Source organism: Carlito syrichta, unplaced genomic scaffold, assembly GCF_000164805.1.
Source record: "Carlito syrichta isolate Samal-C Ts95f unplaced genomic scaffold, Tarsius_syrichta-2.0.1 Scaffold288311, whole genome shotgun sequence".
Classification (NCBI taxonomy): Eukaryota; Metazoa; Chordata; class Mammalia; order Primates; family Tarsiidae; genus Carlito; species Carlito syrichta.
In genome coordinates this window covers 484,386-508,965 of record NW_007232407.1, presented here as the reverse complement: position 1 = coordinate 508,965, position 24,580 = coordinate 484,386, and the positions used below count along the sequence as shown (strand labels likewise).

Here is a 24,580-nt window from a genome sequence, read left to right as displayed (position 1 = left end):
GGAGGCTGGAGGACCACTTGAGCCCAGGAGTTTGAGGCTGGAGTGTGCGATGATCACTCCTGTAAATTACCACTGCATTCCAGCCTGGGCAACATAGTAAGACATTCTCACTTAAAAAAAAAAAAAAAAAAAAAAACAGGCTGGGCTTGGTGGCTCAGTCTGTAATCCCAGTACTTTGGGAAGCCGAGGCGAATGGATTGCCTGACCGGCGGGTTCGAGACCAGCCTGGGCAACTTGGCAAGACCTCTTCTCTATAATAAAATAAAAAATAAATTAGAAAACTCTATCTATATACACACACTCATACATATGTTATGGATACTATTATTATCTGCCTCATTTTATGCAGTGAGAAGTCATGGCAGAAAAAGGATGTCCAAGAGAGGCATAAATGGCAAAACCAGGATCTGAGTGCTTGTCTGGCTCTAAGACATGCACTTAGTCATGAAGCTATACTGGGCTCTCTCTTTCTTTTTCTCTCTCTTTTAATGAGGGAAAGACTGGCAGCCGAAGGAATGCCCAATAAAGCAAGTATCACTTTGGCAAAGGTAAAGGACTTGCTATTTTCTCCCTCTATAAAAGTGTTGGTAGTCCTTTAAACTGTGGAGACATTTAAATTGTTGTTGACAAAATAGGGACACATGCAGAGCATTCATATCTCTGTTACTGTATGTGAAACGTACTTTCATCTTTGGGATTCGCTGCTTTGTCTCTGAGAATGTCAGGGCTTCATTCATGCTCAGTAAGACTAGTCTAATGAGGCAAAAGCCATGAAGTCACATGATCATATATGAAGCCTTTAGGGACTTTAACAAACAATATATTGCATCTAGAAGTCATTCACAGATAAGTGTTAAAATACGACTTCAGGTGTATATAGCGCAACTTGTTGAAGAGAACAAGCTTTGCCAGTCAGACAGACCAAGGTTTAATTCCTGCCTCAGTCTCTTTCTAGCTGTGTGACCCAGGACAAAATATCTAACTTCTCTAAGCCTCAATTTCCTTCTTTGTGAAAATGTCTACTCCCTGCCTTCCAGGGCTGTTAGGAGCATTCATTGAGACTGTACATGTTAAGTGTTTGATTTAATGACTGGTTTCTAAATATTGCTTAGTAAATGGCATATCTTATTGTTATTTTTAAAAATAATAATTATCTGGCCTTCCTATGCCCAATTCTAGGTGTCTAGTGGGAGAAGGGGGTAAGAATATTGGAAAAAAATAGACTATTTCAGCATTCCTAGATTTTAAATACTGTGTAGACCCAACCTCAGTTTTAATGTCAAGCTCAGTCACTTTTTTAATGAAAGCTTTGGACTGGAAGGACTAATTTCAATTTCATTTCTGTACCTTTCCCATGGAGAAGGCATTTTAGGTGCCCCTATTTGCCACGATTTCTTTCTTTCTTTTTTTTCTCCCTCCTCACCCCCCACACGATTTCATCTTGTGTTTTCCAGTCGGTTAAAGGAAGTGGGAAATGTGTTTTTGTAGAGGCGACACCTGTGGGCTTGAATTTGAGTCCTGGAAGAAGAGGTCTACCGGGAACTCAGAGTCCAGGGCACTCAGCGTCCGCACGGGTCGCAGGTCCCTGGCGAGTACCCTTCCAGTTCTGGAATTTGATGGCCACATTCTTCACCCCCTTTTCCTCTTCCTCCCATCCAACCCCCTTACACTTGTAGGCTGTTTTAATGACTAGGATCACTTTACACTTGGTTTTCAGGAAATAGAAAACTCTATTTCACCTGTTCTCTGAAACTCATTTTAGCAGGATGCGGAGAGTTTGGTTCTGCTGCCTTTCTTGCATACATATTTTTAAACTGTGAGAATGGAATGTCCATTTGTTCGGTTTCTGTCTTTATAATTTGATTTTTACCGACATTGTGGGTTTTGAGTTCTTGAAATGTTAAAGAGAGAAAGAGATCATAAAAAGCAGAAAAAGAATAAAATGCAGTCATTTTGCTTCAAGTTGAACTTGGTCCAAATTCAGGCAACTGGTGCTGGACTGACTCGCTCCAGCAGATGAGTTTCTGTTGTGGCCTATCCGACCTTCAGAGCAGGAACATTTTAAAATGTATATAGTTTCCACTTCTGTGCTTGGTTATTTCTCAATACACGGTGGCTCAAACCTGTAATCCCAGCACTTTGGGAGGTTGAGGCGAGAGGATTGCCTGAGCCCATGGGCTCGAGACCAGCCTGGGCAGCATGGTGAGACCTTGTCTCTACAATAAATAAAAAAATTAGTGCATCTATAGTTCCGGCTACTTGGAAGGCTGAGATGGAAGGATTGCTGGAGTTCAGCAGGTCGACCATGGGGTGGCTGTGAGTGTACCACTGCCCTCCAGCCCGGGCGACAGAGTGAGACTCCAACTCCAAAAATAAATAAATGAAATAAAATCATAATCTGCCTCTGAGCAAGCAATAATTAATTAGTAGACAGGTGAACCTGGACGTATTGAAGCTGTATTTTTGTGATGGTTTTGTTTACATTTAAAGGGATCATGGGAAGGTTTTGAAAGGCTGCAACCCAGCAAAGAGTAGTTAGTGCTTTGTGTCCTGTGTGCTTTTTGTCCACCCAGTTGTGCTAAAGGTCTGTGTTTAGATGCAGCATAATGAGATTGCTGAATATAGTAGGTTTTTATTTTAACGGAACGAAGAATTACCACTCCATAAGCATCGATGTCCTGAATCCATCATGTTGGAGAAGATTGTACCATCAACCAACACGAGTGAACTGGTCTTTGAGCTAGATTTGGAATCGTTGTTTGAGTAATCTTAAGAGTGACTAGTGATTGCTAATTACACCACCAAGCCAGCATCTAATTTTTGAAGCACAAATGCGTTTTGTGAAGAAAATTTTGTCGGTGCATTTTTTTTTTGAATTTTGATACTGCCGTGACGTCATAGAAAGTAACATCAGACTTTTGCAGAAGAAACTGTTTCTTTAAATATTACAGTGATGGAATTTATAATTTTAAAAAAGGAGCATGAGTGACTTTTTTGAGTTTTACATCATCTCTTTCTGAATGACTGGTCTAAATTTAGGGTGTTTATACATACAACATGTTTATAATTTGTGTACTGAATCTAAATATTTATGAGTAGGTCAAGTTTCTACTGCAGTTAGAATTTTATAAAGTTCCAGAATTGGGCCCATGGCGTAAACTCAAGCCTATTTATGATAGAATTGACTGATTACTTTAAACATTTTTGCCATGTTTGTTCATGGTGTTCATTTCCAAAGCTGGTAATAAATCTAGGGTGAGTAATAATTAGGGTGCCTGTCTGAAGTTCTTTGTTAAATCAAAAAGAAAATCATTAATTTTATATTGTCCTTACATAACTACTAAGCAGGCTAAAATTTCTGTTTGTGGGATTTTTATTTCTTTTACTTGATGCTTCCTTTTTCAAAAGCAAAATAGTTTTTACATCAAGCATTATTTGACATCATAGAAAATAAATAAGTCTGGGGAAGGGGGAGGCACACCTCATCAACAAGGGCACCTGCATGATGAATATTTGTATACCTAACCCTGAGCTGTACCCCACATCATTAAAATTTAAAAGACGAAAAGAAAAAAACATCAACCGGGCTCGGTGGCTCAGCCTGTAAACCCGCGCCTTGGGAGGCTGAGGTGAGTGGATTGCCTGAGCCCACAGGGTTCGAGACCCGCCCAGGCAACTTGGTGAGACCTCATCTCTACAACAAATCAAAAAGAAATTAGCCGGGCGTGGTAGTGTGCGCCTGTAGTTCCAGCTACTTGGAAGGCTGAGGCGGAAGGATCGCTGGAGCCCAGCAGGTCGAGGCTGCGGTGGCTGGGAGTGGCCACTGCACTCCAGTCTGGGTGACAGAGTGAGACTCCAACTCAAAAAAAAAAAAAAAAAGAAAGAAAGAAAAGAAAAAAAAAAATCAAATCAAATAGACTTCCTTCAAAAAAAGAAAAAAAAAGAAGTAAGTCTGACTGAGAAGGCTCTGGAAGTTTCCAAGGAAGAAAGTTTCTAGAAGGCTTGAGGCCCTCACTTAAAATGTTAAAACTCGTAAGCATTGGAAAGAAGATTTCTAAAGCATTGAGCAGTTGCTGTGAGAGGGCCTTTGGTCTCCATGAACTTTTATTTTCAACTCAGTGGGCAGAGTTTTTGAGGTCACTGTGGTTTGGGTAGGGGACCTTTTCAGAAATGCCAGGCTTTTAGAAAAAACACAGCTTTTCTTCTAATCAAGGCTTCATTTGAAAGTTTGAAAACTTTGGTGTGATTAGAAGAATAAATTATTTCTCTGCTTCGTTGGGGTTTCCTCTGGGTGCCCAAGCTGTGGGGCATTCTCCACCTCAGCTACCCACAGGGCACTGCTGAGGAGGTGCTGGGAGCAGCCCAGACCTCACCCCACGTGCTTGCACCAGGCCAGCCTCCTAGCCTCATGTGGAGACTGACTGAGCCCTGAGCACTGCCCGAAAGGCCTGCAGAACAAAGCAGTCCAGAGGGATTCCAGTCATGGATGATCCAAACAAGGGCTCCCTCTGGATCCTGTTTTCTTTGGCAAAGTTTTTCCTTTTTCTTTCTTTTTTTTCTTTTTGAGTCATAGTCTCACTCCGTTGCCCATGCTGGAGTGCAGTGGCACACTCACGCCACCCCAGGTCGACCTGATGGGCTCCGGTGATCCTTCTGCCTCAGCCTTCCAAGTAGCCGGAACTATAGGCGCGTGCTACTGTGCCCGACTCATTTTTGATTTATTGTAGAGACGAGGTCTCACCAAGTTGCCCGGGCTGGTCTCAAACCCGCGGGCTCAGACTGTCCACTGGCCTCGGCCTCCCAAAGTCCTGGGATTACAGGCTGAGCCAACGAGCCATCAAAGTTTTTCTTGATATTGAGAAAGGTTTTCTTTTTCTTTTTTTTTTTTAAAGAAATGTAAGCACCAAAACTGTAGGATTGTGTAGTAACACCTGGAGATACACAGACCGTTTTGAGAAGGAGGGAAGATAGGAAAGAAGGGAGAGAGGGAGAGAGGCTAGGAGACCCAAGGAAGGATGGGATGAAAGGAGGAAACTACATCAAAATCACTTTGGCCAGACTCGGTGGCTCAGCCTGTAATCCCATGCTTTGGGAGGCTGAGGTGAGTGGATTGCCTGAGCCCGCGGGTTCGAGACCCGCCTGGGCAGCGAGACCTCATCTCTACAATAAATCAAAAAATCAGCCGGGCGTGGTAGCGCATGCCTGTAGTTCCAGCTACTTGGAAGGCTGAGGCGGAAGGATCGCTGGAGCCCAGCGGGTCGAGGCTGCGGTGGCCGGGAGCGGCCACTGCACTCCAGTCTGGGCAACAGATGAGACTCCAACTCAAAACGAAACAAAACAAAACAACAAACAAAATCAGTTTGGTAACCGAAAGCAGGAGGACAATGAGTTATTTTCAAAATTATTGGTTTCTTTTTTTAATACGAGTCCCTTTTTTGAAATTGGATAGCAGATTAATAAAACAGATAATTTTTTCCAGGCATTGAGTTAAATATATATGCATGTTACCTCATTTAATTCTCATGTTGAACCTATGGTATTATTATCGCCACTTTACAGTCGAGAAAACTGAGATCTGGAAGGCCTAGTTAACATGTCCAGGCCAAACCACTAGTGTCAAACCAAGGTTTGAGCACAGATTACTCTGATCCCGAAGCCAAGCTTCCCCCTTGCCTCCTAAAAGCTGGAGCTAGAAGAAAGGAAGGCCTTAGAGATGAACAGTCTGGCATATCTCCTACACCACATAAAGTTCAGGAGGTCAAGTCATTCCCTCATCTTGGTGGGAGACAGCAGCTCACACTGCTGTTCTTTGGAGCACACTGTCACGGGTGTCAGTGGGCGACTGGCTGCCGCTGCCATCGAGATGTGACTTTGGAAGCAGGTTGCTGCTGACTGAGAACGCCCACGGGCACCCCTTCCTACGTGGGCGCCTCTGTGCATCGTGTGCCTTTCATCTCAAGTCATTCTCGGAGCTTCTGAGTTCAACCTGCCACCACCACTGGGTCGACTGCTCCCTGCCTGTCAGTTACTTTAGCACATATGACACTTTACACACATCATCAAGGGCTTCATATCTATTTACTTACAGACGGGATGTCGCTTAAAATAGGTTCAACATACAAACCTCGCTGTTAAAATAACAGCGCATTTCATTGGCATAGCACGTTACAGCTTGTAATTACAGATGGAATCATTAACAGGTCTGAAATCTGGCAGGCCTGGTGAGAACTGGTTTTGCCATGGGCTGGATAGATGAACTCAGCAAATTATGTAACCTCTCTGAGCCTCAGTTTGCTTGTCAGTAAAATGGATTATTCAAGTACCCACCTCTTAGGGTATTGTGAGGATTAAATGAAGTAATCATGGAAAGGGATCAGCACAGGACTTGGCACTTTGTAAAAACTCAGTAATCAGAAGTTGCTTTGAGCACCATTTGCTCCTCCTTGTGTTCCCCTAGTGGTTTCCAAGACTTTCCACCAACACACAAGGACCACGTAGGCAAAGAAATCAAAATGTTATAAAACATGTTCTTCCATTTGGTTCAGTCTTTTGAGATGCTGCCTCATAAACCATGAGCTATCTTTCACCTGAGAAAGCTCGGTGGGAGTGAGTCGCATGCATTGGAAAATATGGCGGGGGAGTCTCCAAACTGAGGTTCATTATGGCACCAAAGCCGATCCTGCTTTGTTTAAACCAGGCCACCTCCTCACCAACTAAAGGCCTGTCGTCATGAGGAAGGGTACTTTCCACCTTCATTTGATGTGTTTCTCAAGATTTCCATCTATGTCATTGTCACCTGTGCTTAGCACAGTGCATCGTGTCTTCTGGAGTGTCTTGCACACAGTTGGTGCCTGATTGATACTTAATAGATAAATCAATATAGTATTGCAAAGGATGCTGCATCTCTTTCCACGTTTTCTTGGAAGACTGGCTCAAGGCTTCATGCAAACAAGTACTTGATAAGTGAACTACGATGATCCCCTACTATGTGCCAGGCATGGTTTTGGGCTTCATTCATTCATTTCTTCCCCCGCCCCACTCCTTTCTATACTTTCTTCCACTCCTTATTCCGGACCAAGTACTGTCCCAAGTCCGGGGAATAGTGGGCAAATAAGGAACAGTCAGCTCTTAAGGAGCTTATATTATTTCACCTAATCCTCATACTAACCTCACGGGGCTGAATTTTTTTTAATAGGAAGGAAATTGAGGCCCATGAGTCTAGGTAATTTGCTCAGGGTTGCAACTGTAAGGGGAGGATTAGTGTTAGTGTCTTTCTGGCTTCTAAGGCCATGTTCTTTCTGTTATACTAGGAGATCCAAGAATCAAACAGGAAAGGTGTTATCGGGGAGGGATTAAAGTAGGATTCCTCAAGGGTGGGTGATATAAAAATTATATGAGCTAAGACCCGCCGTGCTTGGATAATTATTTTCATATTTTTAGATATTTTCATAATATTGTAATAAAAGAAACAGAAGCAAATAAAAAGTCTGCTGACATTAGGTAGTAGTAGGTATGCCTCCCTCAAAAGTTGAGAGGAAATGAAAGTTTTACAACCTGGTCATACAGTAATGTACATCAACCCTGGTGTTCCCAAGGAGATTTTCAGAGTGGAGATCTGATTTTCCATGGAGTTTATCTCTGACAGGAGATGGCACCGAACACCTCAGTTTAATTTTCTCTAGTCTTTAGAGACTGTTGGTGAGTTCATGATCTGTGAACAGACAGCACTGGTGCATCCTCGAGGCTTTCCTCATTAATTTTTTTTTTCCTTGTACATTGTAAATAAGGACTCCTTGATTCACTTATTTGTTCTTAAACTCCTTGAGAGTTTTATATAGCGAGTTTTCCTGAAATGAGAAGGGGAAGTAACATTACTTAGTACCTACTTTGTGTTTGGTGTTACGTTCAACACAACTTATACTCCCGATGAGGCTTTAAAGCATATATATTATAGGTATTATCACACAGGTTCATGGTCAGGTTCAAGTCAGATTTAGTCCTGGCTCAGTGGCCTCCTGGCTGTGTGATGCTGGTAAAGTCATTGCTGTAATGATGATGTGGATGGAGATGATGGTGCCTGCTTTGGGAGGCCACATTCCAGGAGAATGTGATGAGCATCACCTCAGGTCACCTGCTCTATGCTGTGATTGAGACTCTAGCTGATGAGGAAGAGACACGGAGACACAGGTCATATGAATTAGCTGGAAAGTGAATGGAGTTAACTAGAATGAGGGTGCAATTCTGCTCTTTTCTTATCCACATCTTTTTCTTCTTTTTCTTCACTGCATCCATCCAGTTCAGGCCTCTAAGACTTAATTCGCCTATAATAGCCTCCTGCAGAGGGGATCATTAAGGTCCGGTTTGCCTGGGTTTTCCATCTCAAAAGGGTCCAGGTTTGGATGACCGGTGCAATAGTCCACCTACACCGTGGCCTCCTGCTTGCATTCTCTCCCCTCTGAGGTGTGTTTAGCACCAGATGGAGCAGCCTATGGGACTGCTTGGCTTATGCCCTACTCTACTCAAAAATGTGTAGAGGTTCCCGATCACCTACTGAATAAAACCCAGACTCCTTGACGTAACACTGAGGGCAGGAGCAAGGTTTGCATCTGAGCATGCTCCCGAGCATCTCCGAGAGCGCTGGTCAGACAGGACAGTCTCAAAAACACGTGCTGAATGAATACCTGAACACACGTGTGCAGTTGTGCTTAGGCTGCTTGTCCGTTTCTTAAACGTATCCCTCTTCTGTCTGCTTCTGGGCCTTTGCACATACCGTTCCTTTAGCCAGGTACACTCTTCCTCCCTCTGGACCTGGTTCACGCCTTCTCGTTCTCCGGCTGTCAGTTTCATGCTACTTCCAAGAAGCTTCCCAGCTCTCCCAGATGAGTTCTGGCCTCCCTTTTTCTCTCTCCCGTGGCACTCTCGTGGTACATCTCTATTTGTGTGATTATTTGTAACTGGTTCCCACGCTAAGCTCTAACCCTCCATGAAGAAGGAGGCTGTCTTGTAGAGGCTGTATCCCTCCTGTGTAGCCAGTCCTTGGCACACGGTACCCCAAAAATAGCTGACAAATGAAGGGTGGGATGAATGTATGCATGTCCCCAAGTAGTTGCCCTCTCTGAGCCTTGCAGTTTGTGTCGCGTGTTAAAGCCCTCCAATTTTTTAGCGCACTTGGAATCAATGTGAAGTTCTTAGGAGGATCAGCAAGTCCCTGCAGGCTTCAGGCCCTCCCCAACTTTCTGACCTTATTTCCTGTACCAACCACGCCAGTCTCCTGGCTTCTCCTCACACACCCCACGCCCACCCAGGACTTTGTGCTCTGTCACCCCCTCAGAGAGACCTCCAGTGTCCCCACTACCTTCAGCAGCACCCCCATCTCTCTGTCTCCCATTTCATGGCTATATTTTCCTCACAGCACTTGTTGCTGTGACAGTCATCTTGCTTATTTGTCTCTGCCCGTCTCCACTGCGGAATATAAGCTCCCTGAGAAGAGGGACCGCGTCTGCTGTGTTCACCCCTAGCCCCTCAGAGCCTGGCAAACAATAGGCGCTGAATTAATATTTGGTGAGCAAGGGAAGGGATACAAGCAGAGGCTGGGTGGAGCTGTCCCTTTGGAGGCAGGGCAGAGTCCCTTCCTGGAACTCAGCGGCCCCTGGGGCAGGGCCCGTGGCATCACCATGGCAACCCACTGACCTGGAGGCATCCCTTGGAGAGGCCACAGCGGCTGGCCTCCTGGGTGTCACCGGCAGAGCCGGGGAGAAAGAAAGAGGGGCTGAGGGAGAATGATCAAGGGGAGAGCACACCCCCACACCGGAGGCAGCAGGGGCAGGCCTTGTCGTCGGCGTGGTTCCACTGGTAATGATCAGGGCCCAGGGAGGGGAGATTGGGGCACACTTGGCACCCCCAAAGGGACCTTGGTAGCTGTGAATGTGGCATGTCAACTCTTTTATGTAGCGTTTCAAAAGCTGCAGTTTCCTAAAATAGGCCCCAGCACAGTGCCCCCCCCAAAGACTGTTGATACAATGTATGAATAACATTATCTATTAAACTCAGTGACACTTTCTAAGTCAGGCGGCATTTTCTTCAGGTACAGGATAAGTCAAGACCTCCCTCTTCTCACCCAGTTCCTTCAGAAACAAAACTCGACGTGTTCACTTCCCCACTGCTTAAAAATCACGGCTGGTTCCCAGCTGCCTGCTGGCTTCGTGGCCCGGCTGGTGGGCGAGGTCTTTGCAATCTGCTCCTAGCGATCTCTCCCACCTGTCTCCCACCGCTCCTGGGGTCATGGGTCGGTGAACTCTTCACCTTTCCCAGAACCCACCAGGCCTTTCACAATTTTGTGCTTTTGTCCTGACGGAGGTCCTCTTGCCCAAAATGCCCTGTTCTCCCCTTGTTCTGGCTGGTGCCGAATCCTTTAAGGACCGGTTGAAATGCCACCCCGTCTGTGAAGCAGCCAGGCGAGCTGGAAGTGCTTCTCTCTGTGCCCCATGATATCTTAGTATAATACCAAACGCAGTCCTGGTGACCCACTTGCTTAGGAAGGCGGTGTGCCACAGTGAGTGCATGCAAGCCAGACCTGGCCTGGCTCAGTCACCATCTAGCTGGGTGATCTAGTTCATTAGCTTCTCGGAGTCTCAGTTTCCTCCCTGCAAATTGGAGCTAATAAATATGCTTCTGCTGCTGTGAGGAGCAGAAATGAGGCATGTGAAGCGGGGTGACCAGCGTGAGAGGCTACTTGATAGATGCTAGATATCACCACCACCAGGCATCTGACCCTGTTGTCAGTCAGCTGTGAGTTCCTGATGGATGGAGACCATGCCTTCCTCGTTTTTCTATGGCCCCTAAAGTCAAGCGCACGAAGTGCTTTACCTGTATTATTTCAGTTCATCTTTGGAGAAATCTGGTAGGTAGGGATTCAGGAAGCTTGAGGAACCATCCCAATGTTACATAACTAGCACGTGGCCAGGCTGGGATTTGAAACCCTGTTGTTCTAACTCTAAACGCCATGTTCTTCCAAGCCGGCCTCTGTCTTCCCTTTTGTCTGTACTGTCTCCTCCTTGGTCACTCCGTATCTGCCACCAGAGCCTTCGTGTCATTGCTCAAACCGGTCAAGCATGTTTCCTGCCTTGGGGCCTTTGCCCTTGTGGTCCCCCGTCTCTGAATTTGGGACAACCTTGCTCCCTTCCCACACTCAGTGTCTGCTCTCCAGCCTCCATTCTCTGCTCCTTTATCCTTCTTTACTTTTCTTCAACACAGCCATCACTACCGGTCATGTGCCCGATGCCATTCTAGGCTCTAGGGGGACAAGGTGCTGAACAAGCAGACAAGGTTGGCAGAACTTACATTTAAAGGGTGGGAAACATAAATGATTAAAAAAGGAATAAATGAACAAACAAGTTACTTGTAGGTCTGGGGAAGCTGGTCCAGCAGAGGTATCCTGGATCATAGATGAGAGTCCCGTTGAATGACTTTTGTTCGTCTCTGCTGTTTGAATTTTACACTGGTAGTGCTTATCTGCAAGATGGCTGCATGGATAATCTAGGAGATCCCTGTCAATGTAAACTTTAAACTTTAAGCTTTGGTAACCGTCTTCATCGGCTCCTACTGGCAGATCAGCACGTGTCTGTGAAGCACCACTCTGAAACTTGACCTGCCTTTGACGTGCAGAGTCGTCAGTGAGGCTACTTCCCAGTCGTTCTTTCCTGCTGCAAAGGGAAGAGAAACCTGGTAACCACAGATGACTCTACTCAATCTCATTCCGTGAACCTGAAAAAATCGCATCAGATTGGGGTTTCCAGATCGTCAATCTAAAGTGAAGAGGCAGGAAGATCTGCCTCTAAGGAATATTGGTTAAACTCCCTGTAAAAAGTGAAAACCCACACACATTATGAGCATCCTTCTTCCTGCCCATAATCCCAAATGAATCAGGTGAAGAGAGGCTTCACAGCCCAGGAGCCTACACACACAGCCATTGGTAAATTCTTTTGGGCATTTAGCACAAGCATGGTCCTTACTAAAATGTCAGATGATTTTTATGGATCAAGAATGAGGCATTTGGGAACAGGAAGTTATCCAAGTGTGAATTGTGCTCCCTTCTTCTGTGTCCCTGGAGTCCCCAGAACCCAATGCCGGTATCGCATTGCTGATCACAGTCTGTCTTGCTTTAGAACTTTTGCCTCAAGCCTAAGTTTTCATATCTATAAATAGAGATACTGAAACATACCTTATCATATTTGTTTAGAGGTTCAATTTAGACGATGTATGTGAAAATGCCTTGCTTAGTACCTGACACACAGTAGGACCTTAATATTGCTTTAGAAACAAGTAAGGCGTTCAACAACACATAAAGGCATTTACTGTGTAGCATCTATGGAGCCAGCCACTGGGGGCAAAATAGTGAACGAAAGTGACAGGGTTCCACTCTCATGAGCTCAGTAGCACCTGCCCTGCTTTCTAGATGGCAACTTGAGGGCAGAAGCCGGTCTTATCCACGCTTATATCACTACAGCTTCTCTTTAGATCAGCTTCTTGCATCTAGAAGGCAAAAAATAAATGTGTGTTGAATTTTGCTTTATTTGGAAAGTCGCCTTTGATGTGTTATACTTTTTCATGCCTTGTGTGGTACAAAAAGAAAATAATTAGGAAATTCTATAGATATGTGGATGTATTACTTATGTACTATGCATTCTTCGACATGTGTGTCACTAATGTAACATTTATTGAGACCAGGTTACAGGAAAAACTTTATAGCAGGCACTAGTGGAGACTCCAAAGACGGAATAAAATGGGCTCCATTCCTAAGATGTTTAAATTCTAAACTGAAAAACCTGCTATGTAAGACAAAGGCTAACAAATATGTAAATGAATTTAGCAGAATGTATAACGTATAAGTAGAGTTTTAGCAAAAGTTTGATTACAAGGCATACTGAGAATAATGCTGTGATATTGGCATTGTGTTCTGGGAGACAGCATGGGACATAGCAGAGAGAGTTCAGTTCACATTTGGAGGGAGCATTGTGGCTATGAGCTCTGTTTGGAAGCTGGCCTTTTCTCTTACTAGTTAGGTGATTTTGGAGAAGTCATCTAATCTCGCTGAGCCTCAGTTTTCTTATCTCTAAAATGTGCCTATTAATAGCCCCTGCCTTACAGAGTTGTAATGAAAATTAAGTATGATGATTTATGTAATGTATTTGTATAATGCCTGGCCCATAATAAGGGCTCAATATATGGTGGCCTTTATTATTATAGAATCCATAATTTACCAGTCAATAACGTAGAAATACACAGTGTTTTATTCAAAATTCAGTATTACACATCATTCTGGTCAAGTAATTTTCTGACCTCTGCATGACAAAATCCACTGTTACAAACACTTTTTTTTTTTGAGTTGGAGTCTCACTCTGTCGCCCAGACTGGAGTGCAGTGGCCGCTCCCGGCCACCGCAGCCTCGACCTGCTGGGCTCCGGCGATCCTTCCGCCTCAGCCTTCCAAGTTGCTGGAACTACAGGCGCGTGCTACCACACCCGGCTAATTTTTTGACTTATTGTAGAGATGAGGTCTCGCCAAGTTGCCCAGGCGGGTCTCGAACCCGCGGGCTCAGGCAATTCACTCAACTCAGCCTCCCAAGGTGCGGGATGACAGGATGAGCCACCGAGTCCGGCACAAACACTTTTAAAGTACATAGAGTTGACTTCAGTTAACCTAAACAGAAGCTTTCCAGTTATATGAAGCAACCTAACTTATGGGACATGAGTCGCAGATGCCACTGCTAAGGCCCCACTAGGGAAGAAGACAACGGTCAAGGTGGATTCAAGGCCCAAAACCTGTTTGGATCTTTTAGAGTGTTGTATCCATATAGTCTGGAATGCAAGACACTTGAATGCTTGAGAACTCCAGGTGTCCGGAACACCAGAGGTGACGACTTTGCCATACTTGTCACTACTCAGGCCACCATCTGAACCCTAAGGGCTTATTCTGGGTGCCATGTGTTCACATGGATATTGATTAATGAGAAGAAATCCAGAAGCAGGTGAACGGAAGGGCAAAGAAGTAGGAACAACTTCTCCCAAGAAAGAGCTGAAACAAAGTGGGGTTCTTCAACCAGAAATATGAAGATATGCCATCTTCCCATGTCTGCCATGTGTCAGTAGGGTCAGTCTTATTCTGGGTTGTCCCAGGGAGCAGAGCTGGGTAGCAGAGTGGTTCCAGGCATAGGCCGTGGATCAGAGAGACCTGAGTGAGCACAGTGGGTGGTGGAAAGGGTAACTTGGTGGGATGTTGTCTCTCTTGTTTTTCATGGCATGTCCTGCCTTCTCCCCTTCCTTGTTCCCTTGCTTTCAGGTCTCTCCAGCATGGGTTTGCACAGGATGGAGGAGACATGCAGGTGTCAGGAGAGTTCTTCCTTGGCTTGAATTCTTGTGGATGGGTGCTGTGCTCTCTTGACCCACCTGATCATGAGAGCCAGCTTCTCTCCGGAATGTTGCCATGAATTCTTCAGAAAGTGCCCACACACATGTGAGAATTACTGGCATGTGCACCTATCTAGGGAGACCAGGGGCTGGCCTGGAAGAATGGACGTCGCTTTGGGGGGTGTGGTTTGGCGGAGATAGAGGCTGCAAACTGCAGCAGATGCCATCCAAAATCAGCCATGGCTCTTGCCAGGGAAAATGGACTGGAAGGGGGGAGAAGATCTGAGTGGGTCCTTTGGGTGAATCCTGAGATTCTGGAGATCTGTAATCAGATGTGCTTTGGATACAATGTGATGATACACACCCACCTTGTGGCCCCCAGCTTCGAAAACGATTTCTTTCTACAAGCTGTTTGTTTCTACATTTCGCATTTGATATCTGGAAATGGTAGCATTTTAACGTCTTGCATTTCTTTGCTTCTCAAGATTTCCTCAGAAATACCAGACTTCCATATCCCCTTAACAAGCTGGCCCTTGTTCCTCCCCTTGGATATCTTCCCCTACTTATTGACAGTTTTGGAAACAGCTTTTAAAAGAACAGTTTGGTGGGACATAAAATATGAATCAAAACAAAACCCCGACATTTCCTCTGCTGTTTGCCTTGGCTTTTTCTCTCTCTGCACAGCCTTCTCATCAGCGTGGCTTCTTTCTACAGTACATAACCTACAGTGGTAGCTGATGATCTTTCCCTTGGCTCTTTGAATTATGGGGAGTCACATTACTTAATCCCTCTAAGCTTCCATTGCTTTCTAGGAAAAATAGAGATTAGAAAGTTGCTGTGGTGACTCAATGAGATAACATATGTCGGGGCCTGGCACATTCAGTTAGGCATTCGATGAATGCCAGCTCTCATGCCACAAAGGCAACAGGACACCATACTGTTCAAAAGCCTATCACCATAAGTGTAGTCGGTTCTGCTATAACGCCCTGCAGGCTTTCCGAAAAATCACCATGTAAGGCAAAATTGCCCAATAAAAACCACAGAGTTTGCTGGAAAAATAAGCTGAAGTGCACAATACTTGAAAACATTGTCAGTGACCCATAACAAAGATAGAAACCGAATTTATTTATTTATTTAATTTTTTTTTTTTTTTTTTTTTTTGAGCTGGAGTCTCACTCTGTCGCCCAGACTGGAGTGCAGTGGCCGCTCCTGGCCACCGCAGCCTCGACCTGCTGGGCTCCGGCGATCCTTCCGCCTCAGCCTTTCGAGTAGCTGGAACTACAGGCACACGCTACCATGCCTGGCTAATTTTTTTGATTATTATAGAGATGAGGTCTCGCCAAGTTGCACAGGGAAACCTAATTTTAAAATAACACAGTTTTGCATATGTTAAATGGTTAAGAAATATGCAAATACGATAAAGATGGCAACCTGTCTGCACCTAACGACACCACCAAAAGCGACATCCATTGTTCCAGGTCAGCCTCTGGTCTCCCTAGATAGGTGCACATGCCAGTAACTCTCACACGTGTGTGGGCACACACACATTCACACCACACCCCATCCCGCTTTCATCAGAAGCGGGAACTAAGGAGAACACTCTCCTCTTACCCATTTGCCTGTGCCAGGATCAGGCCTGTTAAAAATCAGCGTCCTTAGAAGGGCCTGTTCTTACAGGCGAGAACCCCCAGTGATTGGTGGGACACTTCCTGAAGAAATAAAGATGGAAAAGAAATATGCAAATACAATAAAGAAATAAAGATGGAAAAGACCTGAAGATGCTTTTGGAAGCTGGTGTAGAAAAGGTTGCAGCCTGTGAGTTATTATGAAGCGGGCAGGTGCAACTCATAACGTGTGGTGAAGCCAAGTAGATGGTAGATGGTGAGGTGTGAATGTATGGGAGGTTTGCATATTTTTCTTGGCTCCTATTAGCTGGTTGCAATCTTCTGCATTTACCTAATGTTTCTTACAGATGAAATAAAACACAAGGAAACACATCGTTTGCACTATGCTCAAGTTATTCCCTAGTGTATCACTTGCATTGGGACACATTCGTTTTTTTCCAAAACAGGCATTGTAGCAGAGTTGACTGTACATAGCTAAAGTTGTTGGATGAATGATTGAATGAATGAATGGTGCTGCATTATACTACATGGTGAAAAACACATCTGTATCCCTTGAAACTGGATTTTTAAAAAAATAGTCTTTTGGATTTTAAAAGTGCTTACATAGATCCCATAGTGCTTTTGATTTCTTTGGCTATGGCTTCCAGCCTGTGCTTCAAAGAGCCCCTTTGGAGATCATTGGGCAAGGGTGGGGGGGAAGCTACAAGTTTCCCTGTCCTCCCTCTTCTCTTTAACCAGAGTCCCCAAGGCTTACCTGCTTTTCTTTTTGTTTTCATTTGAAGAGAGGGTTCTGCTGCTAATTTATAGTTTTACAAACCACCACCAGTGATAAGCCAAATTTTGCTTTACAAACTTCTTCTCAGGAGTATACTTTCTTTGCTAAGAAAGATAATCCTGGTCAAATTGGGCTATAAATACCCCAGAATTAGTAGAACTTGACCAAGAAATACTCAAGTGAAGCTTCATGTGGCCATTTCGCCTCCACACGCCTCAGCAGTCTCAGCAGCCATGGTGCACAGGAAGCCTCACGTCAAATCCAAGTCTGGGCAGATGCCATGTGAAAGTGGACAAGCATTTAAATGTAATGCATTTATGGTGTTCCTTTCTCCTCGCAAACACCCACAGCAATTCTGTGATTTTCTTTTTCTTCTCTCTCTCTCTCTCTCTTTTTTTTTTTAGAGAGCTGGATTGAAAGATGTCTCAATGAAAGTGAAAACAAACGCTATTCCAGCCACACATCTCTGGGGAATGTTTCTAATGATGAAAGTAAGTGCTTGGAACTCATTCTTCCACGACATCCCAGATACGGCCATGACCTGATGGGAGGATGATGCTTCCAGATGGCTAGGCTGGGGCAAGTTCCTGGAACAAGATACCCTCCAGCCATGTATGAAACACACCAGGCCCTCTCTGTAATGTTGCACAGTAGGGAGTCGAATCTAGTCAGGTAGACATGGAAACTGAGACCACAGCAAAAACGTGTTGTTTATAGACTCATCTTCTGCAGGGGACTTGCTAGCCTGCTCCCCAAATACCCTGTTATAATGATGCTTCTGTCGGGCAAATGTGGACCCTAAATGGAAAGCCCATTCTCAGAGTTTAAAGTAGTTGTGTCATGGGGTTGGTTGTTTTAGAGTCAAAAGCCTCTTTGCCACTGTAAAGCAAAAATTTCTTCCAGATCTTGGACTAGAGAATTGGAGTTAACCAAAAAATACAAACTCCTGTGTTTACACTTTGCCTTATGTTATGCCAAACGGCTTCTGGGTGCCTTATGCATAACAGCGGACAGTGACTTGGGATATGTACTTGTCCCTTAAGTACTATAAAAGTGGGGTAGCTTGTTATAAATGTCACTTCCAGCAGAATCAGAAGTGTCTTTCTCCCTTGGTTGGAAAAGTACATCTCAAAGTTCAGTTTTCTCAAAGCACAAGTCCAGGACCACCTGCTCTGCAATCCCCTACGATGTTAGTTAGATGCATGCGACAGCCTTCCTCCAGAGTCTCAGCTGGCATTGTCATTCTATCGTCACTAAGTTGCTTCATTTCATAAAATTGAGATAAGTTGAATATAAAGTACCATATCCTACGTGAATAGTTGGATGGATTTTTTTTTTTTATATTGTACCCACCTGTGCCATCACCACCTGGAACAAGATACAGACCATTTCTGGTCCCCAGGAGGCTTCCTTGTGTCTCTTCTTTGTCGATAACTAGTGTCCTGACTTTTATACATCGGTTTTGCCTGTTTTGAAACTTCATATAAATGGAATCACGGACTCCATATTCCTTTGCGTGTAACTTTCTTCACCCAACATAATCTGTGAGATTCATCTATGTTGTCTGTAGCAGTTCTTTCCTTTTCGTTGCTGTGTAATATTTCCCTGTACGAATAGACTACAATTTAAGTATTGATGTATATTTAGGCTATTTCAAGTTTTTTGCTATTAAGAAGAAAACATCTCTGAACATTCTTTTTTTAAGTTTTATTTTTATTTTGGTAAAATAGACATAAAATTTGCCATTTTAACCATGTAAGACGTACAGTTCGGTGCCATTAAGTATATTTTATCTTGTAGTGCAACCATCACCACCATCCATCTCTGGAACTTTTTTCATCTACCCAAACTGAAACTCTGTCCTGATTAAACAATAATTCCTCATTCTCTTTTCCCCTCAGTCTCTGGCAACTCCTATTTGACTCTCTGCCTCTATGAATTTGAGTGCTCTGAGTCTCACATAAGTGGACTCTTAGAATACTTGTCTTTCTGTGACTGGTTTACCCGCTTTGCATAATGCCTCCAAAGATAATCCATGTTGTAGCATGTGTCAGCATTTCCTTCCATTTTAAAGGTGAATCCTATTCTGTTGTATGGTTATCCCACATTTTCTTTATTCATTTATCCATGATGGACATTTGAGTTGTTTCCACCTCTTGGTCCTTGTGAATAATGCTGCCATGTATACAAGCATCTGTCCAAGTCCCTGCTTCAACTTCTTTTGGGTATATGCCCAGAAGTGGACTCACTGGATCATACGGCAAATCTATGTTTAGTTTTTTGAGAAACTGCAAAACCTTTTTTCTTTTTCTTTTTTTTTTTCTTGAGTTGGAGTCTCACTCTGTCGCCCAGACTGGAGTGCAGTGGCCGCTCCCGGCCACCGCAGCCTCGACCTGCTGGGCTCCGGCGACCCTTCCACCTCAGCCTTCCAAGTAGCCGGAATTACAGGCATGCGCTACTACGCCCGGCTGATTTTTTTGATTTATTGTAGAGATGAGGTCTCGCTGCCCAGGCGGGTCTCGAACCCATGGGCTCAGGCAATCCACTCACCTCAGCTCCCAAAGGCATGGGATTACAGGCTGAGCCACTGAGCCCGGCTAAAACCTTTTTTCATAGTGCTTGTATCATTTGACATTCCCACCAGCAATGCACGAGAGCTCCATTTCTCCTCATCCTGGCTATCGCTGGGTACTTTCTGGTTTTTGGATAAGAGCCATCCTAATAAGTGTGAGGTGGTATCCAATGGTGATTTAGATTTGCATTTGTCTAATGGTTAGTGATGTTGAGACTCTTTTGATGTGCTTATTGACCATATGAATATCTTCTCTGGAGAAATGTCTAAGTCCTTTGCCCATTTTTAAATCAGGTTTTAGCCGGGCTCGGTGGCTCAGCCTGTAATCCCGCGCCTTTGGGAGGCTGAGGTGAGTGGATTCCTGAGCCCGCGGGTTCGAGACCCGCCTGGGCAGCGAGACCTCATCTCTACAATTAAAAAAAAAAAAAAAAAAATCAGCCAGGCATGGTAGAGCATGCCTGTAATTCCGGCTACTTGGAAGGCTGAGGCGGAAGGATCGCCGGAGCCCAGCAGGTCGAGGCTGCGGTGGCCGGGAGTGGCCACTGCACTCCAGTCTGGGCGACAGAGTGAGACTCCAACTCAAAAAAAAAAAAAAAAAAATCAGGTTTTTTTGTTGTTGTTAAGTTGTACAAGTTCTTTATACGTTCTGGATATGAATCCCTTCTCAGTTGTATGATTTCAAATATTTTCTCCCACTCCATGGGCTGCCTTTCACTCTGTTGATTCTGTTCTTTAATGCACAGAAATTTTTTTATTTGTATATTTTTATATTTGTAAATATTTTTTGTAGTCCTATTTATCGATTTTTTTTCTTTTGTTATCTGTGCCTTTGGAGTCATATCCAGAAATCACTGTCAAATCAAATATTGCAAAGTTTTTGCCCTATGTTTTCTTCTGAGAGTTTCATAGTTTTAGACCCTGCATTGTAGGCTTTTAACTATTTTGAGTTAATATTTATATATGGTGTTAGGTAACAGTCCAATCCAACTTTATTCTTTTGCATGTGGATATCCAGTTTCCCCAGCAACATTTATGGAAAAGATTATTCTTCCCCCAATGAACAGTCTTGGCAACCTTGTCAAAAACATTTAATCATGTATATGGAAGTTTATTTCTGGGCTTTCTATATTATTTCATTAGCTTATGTGTCTATCTTTATGCCAGAACCACATTGTAGCTTTGCAGTAAGTTTTGAAATCAGGAAATGTGTGACCTTAATGTTGTTCCTCTTTTTCAAGATTGTTTTGACTCTTCAAGGTTCCTTGAAATTCCATATGAATTTTAGAATGGATTTTTCTATTTCTGCAAAAAATGCCGCTGGGGTTTTGATAAGGATTGCATTGAACCCAGGACAGAAAAGCTCCCACAGTGGGAGGGGACCCGAGGGGGCTGTCCAGTTTTAATATCTTTAAAAAAATTTTTTTTTAAATAGAGATGAGGTCTTGCTATGTTGCCCAGGTTGGTCTCAAACTTTTGGACTCAAGCAATTTTCCCACCTCTGCCTCCCAAAGTACTGGGATTACAGGCATGAGCCATTATGCCCAGCCAACATCTTAATATGAAGTCTTCCAATCTATGAACACAGGATATCTTTCCATTTACTTGGTGTCTTTAATTTCTTTCAGCAACATTTTATAGTTTTCAGTGTACAATTTTTTTGCTTCCTTGGTTAAGTTTATTCCTAAGTATTTTTTTCTTTTTGATCCTATTGTAAATGAAATTGTTCTCTGAACTTCCTTTTCAGAATGGCCATTGTTAGTATATAGAGATGCAACTGATTCTTTGTGTGTTGGTTTTGTATCCTGCAACTTTGATTGATTGATTAGCTCTAACAATTTTGTGTGTGTGTGTGTGTTTGGGGTATGTGTGAAATTTTGGGGGTTTTCTACATATAAGATTGTGTCATCTGTAAAAAGAGATAATTTCACTTCTTTCTTGCTAATTAGAAATGCTTTTATTTATTTTTCTTGACAAATTGCTGTGGTTAGAACTTCCAAGTATTATGTTGAATAGCCGTGATAAAAGCAGGCAACATTTTGTTCCTGATTTAGAGGAAAAGCTTTCAGTCTTTCACTACTGCATATGATGTTAGCTTTGGAGTTTTCATATACAGCCTTAATTATGTTGCGGTAGTTTTCTTCTATTCCTAGTCTGCTGAGTGTTTTTATCAAGAAAGGGTGTTGAATTTTTTCATATTTTTTTCTGCGTCAATTGAGATGGTCGTGTAATTTTTTCTTCCATTTTGTTAATATGGTGCATTACATTGGCTGATTTTTGTATGTTGGGTCATCCTTGCAGTCAAGGAATCTATCCCACTTGGTCATCCATCTAATATGATGCTGAATTCTGTTTGCCAGCTTTTTGTTGAGGGTTTTTCCTCATCAATATTTATAAAGAATGTTGGTTTGGAGTTTTCTTTTCTTGTAGTGTCTTTGTCTGGCTTTAGTATCATGGTAATGAGTTAGGAATTGTTCCCTTCTCTTCCATTGTTTTGAAAGAGTTTGAGAAGATTGGTGCTCTGAACACTCTTGTGTATCTTTTGGTGAACATAAACACTCATTTCTGTTGGAATGTTCCCAGGAGTAGACTTGCTAGGGCATAAGACACAGGTATATTTAGCTTAAGTCGATATTGCTAAGAAATTTTCTAAAGTGGTTACATCAATTTAGGCTCCTGCCAGCAATTTACAAAAGTTTCAGTTGTTTCATTTCGTTGCCAACATTTGGGATAGCCATTCCTTTTAATAATAGCTATTTTCATGGGTGCATGGTATATGGCATTGTGGTTTTAAGTTTGGATTTTTCCTGGTAAGTAATGAGTGTAGCATCTTATATGTTTATTGGGCATTGCATATCTTTTTGTGAACTACATATTTAGGTCTTTTGTCTGTGTGTTGTTTTTCCTTTAAACTGTGTTGTCTTCTCTTTAAGTATTTGTAAGAGTTTTTTTTATATTCTGAATAGGAGATATTTGTCAGGTAATAGCATTGCAAATGTTTCTTCTTGGCTTGTGACTTACTTTTTTATTCTCATAATGGTAACTTTTGATAAACAGAAATTTAAAAATCTAACAACACTTAATTCATCGATGCTTCTCTTTTATGTTAGTGCTTTTGTATCTTAAGAAATTTTTGCCTACCTCAAGTTCATGGAGATCCTTTTTATGCTATCATCTAGAAGTTTTATTATTTTACATTTTATTTTTATATCAACAGCTCCTCTGGAATGTTTGTGTATGGCATAAGAAAAGAATCGAAATTCCTTTTTTCTTAATTTTCAACTGATAAAGCATCATTTGTTGAAAAGGTAATTCTTGATCCACTGAATTCCAGTGGTACCTTTGTTATAAATTGGAAGGTCACATACATTTGGATCTGTCTCTGGACCTTTGTTCTGAACTATTGGTCTGTTGTCTATTTGGGGGCTAATAATACAGTCTTTATTACTGTGGCTTTATAATAAGTTTGATACCTGGGGGGCATAAGACCTCTTGTTCTTCCTCTTTACTTCTTCTGAATCATTTTGGTTAATCTACGTTCTTAATATTTCCATGCAGATTTTAGAATCAGCTTGTCAATTTTCACATATATAAAAAAAATCATGCTAGGGTTTTTGACAAGGTTTGCATTGAATAATAAATTTGGGAAGACCCAATATCTTAACAGCATCGAATTTCCAATTTATATATACTGTATTAGTCCTCCATGTATTTAGATTATTTTTAATTTTCCTCAGAGTAGAGGTTTTGCACATCTTTAGATTTATTCCTAGATAGTTAATAGTTTTCAATGCTAATGTAATTAGTAATATTTTAAGTTTTGTCCTAATTGCTAGTTGTTAGCATATGAAAATACAATTGATTACTTAGATAATGACTGTATTCAGTCACTTTGCTAAATTTGCTGAATACTAAGTTTACATTTTTGAATATTCTATGAACATAATCATGTTACCTGAGAATAATGATAATTTTGCATGTTCCTTTATAATCACTGCATTTGTATTTCTTTTCGGTGCCTTATGCACTGGCTGGAACCTCTAGTGCAATATTGAATTGATGCAATCATAGTGGACATCACTTTCTTGTTCCCAACCTTAGCGGTGAAAACATTTAGTGTTTAACCATTAGGTATGTTGTTTGTTGTAGATAACGATCAGATTGAGAAAGTTCCCTTCTATCTCTGGTTTGCTGAGAAATTTTTCTTGACTAGCTGTTAAGTTTTATCAAACACTTGTTCTATATCTGTTCTGATTATCAAATGTGTTTCTCCTTTATTCTGTTAATGTTGTGAATTACATTGATTGAGCTTAGGACATTAAACCAGTCTTGCGTTCCTGGAATAAATCACACTTGGTCAGAAGTATTATTTTATATCTATTTCTGGGTTAGATGCTGTTAAGGATTTTGGCACCTATGTTCGTGAGATTTATTGGCCTATGATTTTTTAAATAATATTTTGTCAGGTTTTAGTGTCAAGATTATACAGTTCTCAAAAAAGAGATAGGAAGTTTCCTATTTTTGTCATTTTGATGTGCTTGTATAAGATCAGAATTCTTTCTTTCTTAAATATTTGAGAAAATTCAATATCTGGGTTTGGAGTTTTCTTTGAGGGAAAGTTTTTAATGATGGATTCAAGTTTTTAAATAGCTGTAGGATTATTTGTATTTTTATTTCTTGTTTTTTTACTTTAGTAAATTGTTATTTTAAGGAAGCCATTTCATCTAAATTTTCAAATTTAGTTATATGATGTTCAAACTTCCCTTTTGTTACTTTCGTCATGTTTACATATTATATAGTGATGTTCTCCTTTCATTTTTTGGTCTTGGCAATTTATGCTTTCTCTGTTTTTCTTCATCAGTCTCACCAGAATTTATCAATTTTACTAGTCTTTTCAAGGATCCAGCTTTTGGCTTTGTTGTTTCTCTCAATTTACATTTTTAAAAATTGTATTTATTTCTGCTTTATCTTTATTATTTTCTTCCTTCTACTTTCTTTGAACTTAATTTATCTTTTTCTAACTTTTAGGCAGATGCTTAGATCATTGATTTTTAACCATTTTAAAAATACACATTTAAAGTTATAACTTTTCCTCTAATCCTTGCTTAATTATAGCTCATAATTTTTTTCTGATGTACTTTATTATTCAGTTAAACATATTTTCTTTCTTCCTTTTTTTTTTTTTTTTTTTTTTTTTGGGGGGTTC

At 42.2% G+C, this 24,580-nt stretch overlaps 1 protein-coding gene across 1 annotated transcript in view; it reads left to right on the top strand.

Moving 5' to 3' along the window:
* Positions 1–9,734: 9,734 nt before the first annotated feature.
* RFX4 (regulatory factor X4) overlaps positions 9,735–24,580 on the top strand; it is a 166,163-nt gene continuing 151,317 nt past the window's right edge. Inside the window, exons 1-2 of the mRNA XM_008053579.2 lie at positions 9,735–9,852; positions 17,210–17,296. Of these exons, the coding sequence (XP_008051770.1) occupies positions 9,780–9,852; positions 17,210–17,296 (160 nt within the window). The 5' untranslated portion in view covers positions 9,735–9,779. The remainder of the gene's footprint in view (positions 9,853–17,209; positions 17,297–24,580) is intronic.